The 9,102-nt window shown below is 47.6% G+C and overlaps 1 protein-coding gene across 1 annotated transcript in view; it reads right to left on the reverse strand.

The window, feature by feature from the left end:
* Tiam1 (T cell lymphoma invasion and metastasis 1) overlaps positions 1-9,102 on the reverse strand; it is a 377,147-nt gene that overhangs the window by 66,000 nt on the left and 302,045 nt on the right. Inside the window, exon 14 of the mRNA XM_026787829.1 lies at positions 4,297-4,383. Coding sequence (XP_026643630.1) covers positions 4,297-4,383 — 87 coding nt within the window. The remainder of the gene's footprint in view (positions 1-4,296; positions 4,384-9,102) is intronic.

Below are 9,102 nucleotides of genomic sequence, written 5' to 3' on the forward strand. Positions count from 1 at the left end.
AGATCCGCCTGCCTCTGCCTCCAGAGTGCTGGGATTAAAGGCGTGCGCCACCATCGCCCGGCTCAGATAAAAATCTGGAGCAGTATAATATTTAAACAGAAAATGTAAGGCTTCACTATATGAAAAGCAGAGGTATTGATGTGTGGCTTTGGTATATGCATGTGTGTGTAAATGTATGCATGCATGTATGTGTGTGTATGCATATGAGTGTGTGAGCGCACATGTGTGTGTATCCTGGAACTCACTAGGCAGCCCAGACTCACACTAAGCTCCCAGCAATCTTGCTTTTGCCTCTCGTGTGCTAGGATTATAGGTATGAGGCGCTGTAGCTGGCTTTGGTTTTTTCTTCAAACAACTCAAAGGCCTATAATTCAGACATTGCAGGATATTAAATATCAGGATATTGGATATTAGGATGCAAAGATCTGAAAGCCAGAAGGCATCTATGAAGTTTCTCAGAAGAAAGGTTACATCCAGGTTTATGCAATTGGCACAGAAAGAACAATGGCAGGATGAGTGTTGACCCTGAAAACCTTGTCCCTGTGTCCCAGCACTCAGAGTCTGTGAGTGCAATTTCACCTCGAAAGACTTCGCATTGTCTGATGGGCCCTATGCCCACTGACATGTCTTCACGGGAACCATGGAAGAGCGACTCACAAAGAAGAGCAGGGGCCAGTGAAGATGGAGGCAGAGCCTGGGGTGGTATAACCACAAGTCCACAAACATGTAGAACCATAGAAACTGGATGACTGAGACCAGAGAGGGTTCCCTCCAAAAGGCTCAGGGCCAGAAAGGCCGGTGAGACCTTGCCTGACTTCTCAGGAACTGCAAGCACATAAATTTCTGCAGCTGCAAGCCACCCAGCTTGCAGAACCTTGTTATGGCAACACCAGGAAGACAACACAGGGTGAGTTACTCTCAGAACGAGCAGTAGGAGGAGAGGCGGTGTCAGTAGTACTGAGCTGGGAAGCGCCCCGCGGGGGTCTTTCTGCCACAGCTTCAGCATGGACAGGCTCTGTGACAGCTGACATGTTACTGAGTCACCCCTAACCCCCGTCTCCTATGTAAGAGGGAAAAGAAGCTAATCACGTGATCACTGAAGATATTCACTAGGCATTGACTCTCCAAGTTGCTACTCACCCTCAACTGACCCTGCAAATAAGAACTGAAGTTGAATGAAATGAAATTTATGCCCTGGCAATGCTGAAGCATGCATGAAAAGCCGTATATGGCGGTTCTGTTGAACTTGTCCAGATTGAGCTTCATGGTCTAAGTTGATGAGGATGACTGACCATGAGAAAATACCTATGAAGTATTGAAGCTCTTTGGAGCAAGATGACACGTGTTCTTCTCAACCAGGCTACATCCTGTGATGCCATCATGAAAATGCTAGATGACAGCATGGCTCTCGGGTGACCTCAAAGGGAGAATGAGAGTCCAAAACAAGCAGGGCCATGATGAGTGGACACTAGGGTACAAAAAGCCCATTCTGCAAGGGCAGCCGACGTAAGATCCAACTAGCAGTGGTCTGTGTGTGAAGAGCAATAGAGGGGGAGTGGGAACATGAGACCCAACTGCAGTCTGGAACAGCCTAAGGCCCAAGGGGGCCAGCAAAAATAAACAAAGGTGAAAACAGAGTGTATTAGTGCAAGCAGGGTGCTCAGATCCACTCAGGCAGTGGGTCATTGCCCTTTCTTCCCAACAACAACATATTCTGGTCATTTTAACAAGACTGGCAGCACCTAGGCCATGTTCAAAAAGCCAGTCCGAGTGAGTTCTATTCTACACGCTAATGAGTGGTCAAGGAACTTGGGATCGCTGATTCCAGGAAAGAAAAGATCTCACAGATTGTGGGTGTCAAAGGCTGGCTGCAAGATAGCATCAGCTGAACTGGAAGAGTAGATGGAAGCTGGGGGAGGCGACATTTGGTACAGACCACACAGATGGGACGTGTGGCCAGCAGGGTCCTGGATGGGGTGCGGTGGGATGTATGTTTTCATTAACTGCTAGCTCTAACACCCCACGTGCCTCCTCCTGACACTGCCGGGTCTGTGCGGAGTGTTAGACACTGCCTGGTCTGTGCAGAGTGGTACCTGTGGCTGGAGACGACACAGACACACTGGTCCTACATCAGCTTAGAACATTGCCCTAAGGCACAAGGAGGCTGGGGAGACATTTGTTTTCATGAGCATCAGGGTTCTCAGACTCAAAGAACTAAAGCAGGATGTGACTAAAGTCAGAAGAGCCCCCGCCCCCTCAGCACACTCATCCTGCTGAGAGCGATAAAGATCAGCCACCAGGTCTGGGGGGGGGGGGGGAATGAACCAGTCTGTTTGCAGCTGAGATGCAGCTCAGTGCCTCTGCAAACTCTGGCTTCCAGCATGCCTGCAGTCTAGAAAGCAGAGGAGGAACACGCGGGAGGTCCTCCCCCATGACAGCTAGCACATAAACGATTCTGACTATTCCTCCTTCGCGCCCCACCTTCTCTGTGCAGACAGACTGGATTGAGAACCTCTGATGGGTACAGCAAGGGGCGAAATGGCCCACACAGGGAGTAAGCTACGAAGCACCCAGTACTATGTTCTGCCGCTAAAGGGAGGGAGGAAGGGAATTCAGCCCCCCTCTGTTCCCAGTGCTCCATTCAGAATTCTGCACAAGGCGAGATTTGGGTAATCATGTCTAAGTACAGCTGACACAGACATGCTGGCCAACGTGGATTATGTTCCCACAAAATTCCACACCAAGAACAAAATTCCTAAACTTACTGCTTCATAGCTTTATAAGTATAATGAGCTGAAAAGTGTCCTCCCCCTCCCAACAAAAACAATCACGTCTGCCTACAACATCAGAAGCAACCTTCTTTGGAAAGAGGTTCAGGCATGTATCATGGAGATAATTAAAATAATTGCTGTGACTATATAATATTAAAAACGTAATTAAGTCAAAATCAACCCCTAACTAAGACAAACTCATAGAAATCTAGGGTGAGTGTCAAACAAAATGACCTCTGTTCTTAGAAGACAGCCACAGAAAGACTAGGGACATGGAGAGTATCAGTTACAAACCAAGGCTGACTGGGGATGGCTGGCAGCCACCACATCTAAGAAGAGACATCTGACAGCTTCTTCCGTGAGCCTCCACAAGGAATCAATCCTCCCAACACCTTGGCTTCAGACTTCTAGCCTCCTAAACTGTGAGTGGAAAATTTTCCGTGTTTGAACCACAGGGTTTAATCCGTCACATTTGTCCTAAAACTAATGGGGTGGACAATTCTGGCTTCTCTTGGTACCCTTAGCAGGTGGAATCTAGAACAGCCCTTGCAACATCCACAGATGTAGAGAAGTCATATTTACAGACAGCCATTTTTCAATCATCTGTAAATTACCTGTAATATCTTAAGCAACATAGAAAACTGGCAACCACATTACACTGCCTAGGGAATGGTGACAAGAGCAAAGGTGATAATATGTTCAGCATTTTAATGTCCTTTTTTTAATGCCCCCTGCCAAAGATTTCCAACATGTAGCTGGTAGATGCGCAGCCCAAAGATGTGGAGGGTTCACTGTAACCCAGCGTGAGAAGGCTGGAGAACAGGGCCCAAAGGCAGCCAAAATGCACGGTAAGCTCTGGGAGTCCCCCCCCCCAAATAGTCAAGACACATCAGGGGGGAGTTAAGAACAAAGATGAGGAGCTGGATCTCAAATCAACCTGTGCAGACTCTCTGGGAAGTGACCGAGTGGAACAGCCACTTCTGGGGATGCTAAAGGCTTAGTTAATGCCTCTGACCAGTGAGGACCAAAATTCTGCTTCCTCCAAGCCCCAAGCTCCCGAAAAGATAAAGAACCATTGTGATTAGAAGGAAGCACTGCAGTGGTCCCACAGATACAGGTTTAGTCTCATCTAAACCTAGGAGTGTGACATTTCTTGCACATCCAAACTCCTGGGGTAAAACCCATTTCCCTGGACCTCTTTTCAAGGAGACAATCATCTTTACACACAAGCTCTCTGAAAATGGCTTTCTCGTTAACTAATGAGAAAACCCCAAAAAGAAAACTATGAAATAAACAAGGGCCACAGGGTAGGGGTGGGGGCGGGTAGAGTTGGGGGGTTGCAAGTCTCTAGATCATAATACTGGAGAGACTGTCGCAGGAAGACCTCGAGTTCAAGACCAGCCTGAGCCACACCAGGAATTCCAAGCCAGCCCCAGCTTTATATCAAGGCCCTGTATCAAAAACTACAAACAAACAAATAAACAAAAAACAAAAATAGAAGCAGCCAAGGCGTCCACAGTCTTACCTTTCTTGGAAGCTAAGCCGGTTTCCTTGACGCTGCTGACGTAGAGCCTTCGAATGCCATCTTCGTCCACAGAAGACAGGGAAAACCCTGCAGAACACAAGACAGAACGCAGGGCTCACACCTCTGAATGTTTACCCAGCAACAGGAAGTACCTGCTGTGAACACAGAGGTATGTCTATGTTTGGGGTTGGAATTTTTTTTCTTTCCTGTTCTTCAGAATGCTTTACACAACAGGAAAAAAAGTATTTTTAGATCTTATAAAAATAAATATCACTAGGCCTATTAATCTTCAGACTTCGTACTCACCTGTCAATGCAAACAAAAGCAGTATTTTCTCTCACCTGTTTCCTGCTAAAGGGCATTGATTGCCTTTTCCATCCTCTTCCTTACACGCACAGGTCCCCTGCCTTTCTCTCCTCATTCAGTCTGCATCACAGGACAGACTGGCCCAGGGCACGATGTGTGCTCACCAATATGTAACTGCTGTATGGACACCGATCTAACTCATCACCACATTCTGAAAACTCGCTTTACACCTATTAGTTCATACTGGAATCTGGTTAACTGATTTCATACTCTACTAGTGATCATCAAAATATTAACTAGTTAACCAACGCTGGGAGCAAAAGGAAAAGTTGTCTTAAAAATAGGCATATATATATATATATATATATATATATATATATATATATATGAAAAAGGTTATTATAAGGTTAGATGCCAGAGAGCCACTGAGACTTTACCAGCACTGTCAAATGAACATTAAGTTTTCTGTTTAGTTCTTGGTACCAGGAAACAGGTAAAGCCCCGTGGGCAAGAAAGGCCACTGGCCATTGCTAATTCGCCTGTAACTCTCTCAGGCAGAGAACAGGACTTCCTAGTCTTCTCTATATTATCAGTCTGAATTTCCTTCTCCTGGTGGAGGGAGGGGAATTAAAAGGCTGCCAATGAATGTGCCAAGAACTGGCCTGCTTAGCTGGAAGACAAGATCAAGACAGAGGAGGCTGTGGAGCCGCAGTTGACAGAGGTCATTCAGAATTTCCTTCTGTCCCTGGCGTTTGTCTGAATGACTGATAAGGAGCGGAGTGCAGCAGGGGATCCACCCAGTCTGAACCCCACAATTGACTATGAAATTCTGCACAAGGCCTGAGAAGCATGCTAGAGTTCTCAAGCTGGTGGGTGGATAATCTCGACTGTGAACAGAGCCAACAGGACAATGGGCACAACTTCCTTTCTAAAGACCATGCAAGGAGGACACAACATTACAAACGTGGACAGCATCCTGAAGGACAGATGTGCAGGGCAGGGCCAAGAGGCTCAAGGCAGCACTGCTTTGTAGCACAGGTATAGCCCTGGGGTCTGTGTAACCTACATCAAAACTTGACGAGCTACAGTTAGCTCAACAAAGAACACAGTGGTCTCACAGCCAATTAACCAAGGTTTTATGTGGGATGGGAATGCTCTAACCTCCACAGACTCTAACAGGAGCCAAAATGATTGCCAACAGGGCAGAAGGAGAGATCATTCAATATCGAACTGAGGCAGCCAGCAATTAGGAGGCCGCCACTGTAAAAACAGGAAGGCATGATGAGTGATAAGCGGCCCAGCGACCTAGAAAAGGAAGTAATGAAGACCACGGGAAGAAACTCGACCTCCAGCTGATTTGATGGACTGCTGGGAAATCCCTTGTACAGACACCCGTGGGCAAAGGGAATCCAAGACAGAGAATTCAAACGCAGGTACACACCATAAGGAGGGCACACAGCTAACATACAGCATCAGAGGCACTCTAAGACACGGGAGAGCTACAGGGTTGACCTGTGCACACTTCCACTCAGAGACAGGTGAGGACCAAGCTTAATCTAAGCAGCATGTAATCCGAGTGTGACCTAAGGGCTGGCAAGGAGAGAGAAACTTCCAGGTGTTCACTTTTCTTTTGTTTTGTTTTTGATGCTGTTGTTGTTTTCAACACAGGGTTTCTCTGTGTAGCCCTGGTTGTCCTGGAACTCATTCTACAGACTGGGCCGGTCTCAAACCCAGAATTTCGCCTGCCTCTGCCTCCTGGATGCTGGAACTAAAGATGTGAGCCCACCACTGCCTGGCCTAAGTGTTTACTCTTTAAAAATTTATTCAGTCAGTTGAGTTATTAGGTCATCTTTTCCATCCTCAAACAGAAAGCAGTCTCTGGTACTGTAAAAATGTTCTGTGTTGGTATCGTGTGCTAGGAGCTTGCATAGACATGGAGCTCATATGAACAGGAAAGCTACAGGTAGGCTGGCATTAGGGCTGGATGCAGACGGGCTGATTCTGCCCCAAGATGGCACGGCAGTCTCTGGGGTCGGCGGCCATCAGATCATCCAGGATTATGGGCTGTGATGGTTAATACTGCCAGTTTAGGAAGAGCTACAATCTTCCTAACTGGGGGACAATCCCAGGTACGACTGGGTTAACTGAGGTGGGAAGGTCCACCCTAAAGGAGGGTGGCAGCATCTTGAGTGTGGGCATTCATTGCTTTCTGCTTCCTCAGGCTCCTGCAGCCTGAACTTCCCCACCACACGGACCGTACCCTCAGGCTGTGAACTGAAAGAAGCCTTCTGAAGTGGGTGGCTTTTGTTAGAGTATTCCTAACAGCAACCAGAAAAGTAACTACTTTCCCCCACCAATACACTGCTGCCAATGGGAGCCTGGATACTGAGAGCTGCCTTAACTGATATCACCAGCCATGCAGCAGGGCTTTCCAGAGTGAAGCTCGGGAAGTGGTACCCAGTGGTTTGGCCCTGAGAACTGCCTCCATCAGTGTGGTCTGGCCACAACCTCCAAGCATGGGGTTACAAACTGAATGAAAGTAATGGTGGCCACAAAACTCAACCTGAATCAAACCAAAGCACTTCTTTTTTTTTGGGGGGGGGGGGATGCTTTCAAGACAGGGTTTCTCTGTGTAGCCCTGGCTGTCTTGGAACTCACTCTGTAGACCAGGCTGGCCTTGAATTCACAGAGATCCTCCAGCCTCTGCCTTCCAAGTGCATACAGCACTTTGTGTCACACAGCCTGAGCAGTCCTAAAGTCTACAAAATATAGCCTCCCCCCCCAATCCACACCCATGGTGTTTACCTTCTATGGTTGTGGTCACCCACACTCAACTTGAATTACAATATATTGGTGTAGCCCTTCTCCCTTAAGGTCCACTGTTACTCTCTTAACCTGCTTAACTTACAAATTAAATTTTATTAGGGGCTGGAGAGGTGGCTCAGTTTAAAAGCACTGGCTGCTCTTCCAGAGGATCCAGGTTCGATTCTCAGCACCCACATGGTGGCTCACAACCATCTGTAATTCCAGTTCCTTCTTCTGGCCTCCAAAGGCACCAAGCATGCCATCAGGTACACAGATAAACACACAGGCAATGTACGCATTCACATTAAAGCTTTGAGCTTTATTATTGGTATGCACACGGAGGGGGTGGAACATGATCTAAGGGCTCTGTGCTAGCTATGATTTTAGGCACCTGCGGAATCTCCCCTAAGGGGAATGGAGGTAACTGCAGGGCATGTTTACGCCAAGTGCCTGCTTCCATGTCCCAAATCACTCAGTCTATACTAGGAGCCTAAGAGCTGGGACATGCGCCCTTTCCTAGGCTCCCATCAGCCTCCTCTCGCTCGACGGAAAGGAGGAACAAGCAGAGATCTGAGTCGGCTACACCAGGCACTTGTTACGTCAGCATCACCAATTATGGCTTTAATCACGAAGGTCACACTTCTGTTGCATAATAAGCCCTTTATAAACATTAATCCTCTGCCATTGAGAATGTCCTCCAGGCTTTCTGATGTGTTTAGTTCACGGGTCAAACAGTAAATGGCGTGAAGGTATAATGGAAGTGGCCAGAGCTACGAAATTAGGCCCTATTCATTAGGCCGCAATCCTCTGGGGAGCACTCTGGGATGAGGTTATTTGCCCGCGGGAGGAGATGCAGAAGGAAGAGAATACCAGTTGTCTTGGGAAGGATTTGAGCATTTTCAAACACTAGAAGGTTAATAGCCATAGCCAGAGAAAGATCTCAAATACCTGTAAGCAGTGGCCTTGGCATTCTGCCAGGAACTGCAAGCCCCTTCCAGCACACAGTAGGCACGCGCTCATCAGCTCCTTTGGAAATAGTTGGCTATGTGATTTGCTTAGACCTGTGACTGTCACTGAGCAAAACCCAACAACCACTTCTCCGCTTTCTTCTATGCAAAGCCATAGACAACACCTCAGGCGACAGCTGCTCCAGGCTGGATCAGGAGTATAGACATCTCTGCATCTCCTTCTCCCTTCTTCCCTCCCTCTCATCTCCCTCCCCCACCCCATCCTTCTCTCAATAGACTCTGCACTCCAGCTCTGTCTGTCCATCTGCCTTATTTGTCTTTCGCCTGCCATGGTCCCACTAAAGGTCCCACCTCGTGCTGCAATGGTAACACTAGGCTTGCTGTCCCCACACTCTCTCCCTGTCCTTTTGTCTTTGCTGATTGTACTTTGTGTTATTTCACTTCAATTAGTCAAAGTCACGGAGAACACTGTGTACTAAGCCGTCTAGTGAACCAGCAACCCAGCGGTGGTCCTGGGCATCGGAGCACAGCAGTGAGGAAACACACCCTTTATATTCACCAGTGGAGAAAGCAGGCCAGTGCCTGTTTGTGGGCAGAATAGGTAAGCAGATATTTCCTTCGCATGTCAGACACAATAGAAAATCAAGTAATCCTCTCCCACTATGTCCAGTTCCTTCTTCTAAAAGCTGTACATGTAAGTGTGTGTGTGTGTGTGTGTGTGTGTGTG

The sequence above is a fragment of the Microtus ochrogaster genome, chromosome 2 (assembly GCF_000317375.1).
Source record: "Microtus ochrogaster isolate Prairie Vole_2 chromosome 2, MicOch1.0, whole genome shotgun sequence".
NCBI classification, from domain to species: Eukaryota; Metazoa; Chordata; class Mammalia; order Rodentia; family Cricetidae; genus Microtus; species Microtus ochrogaster.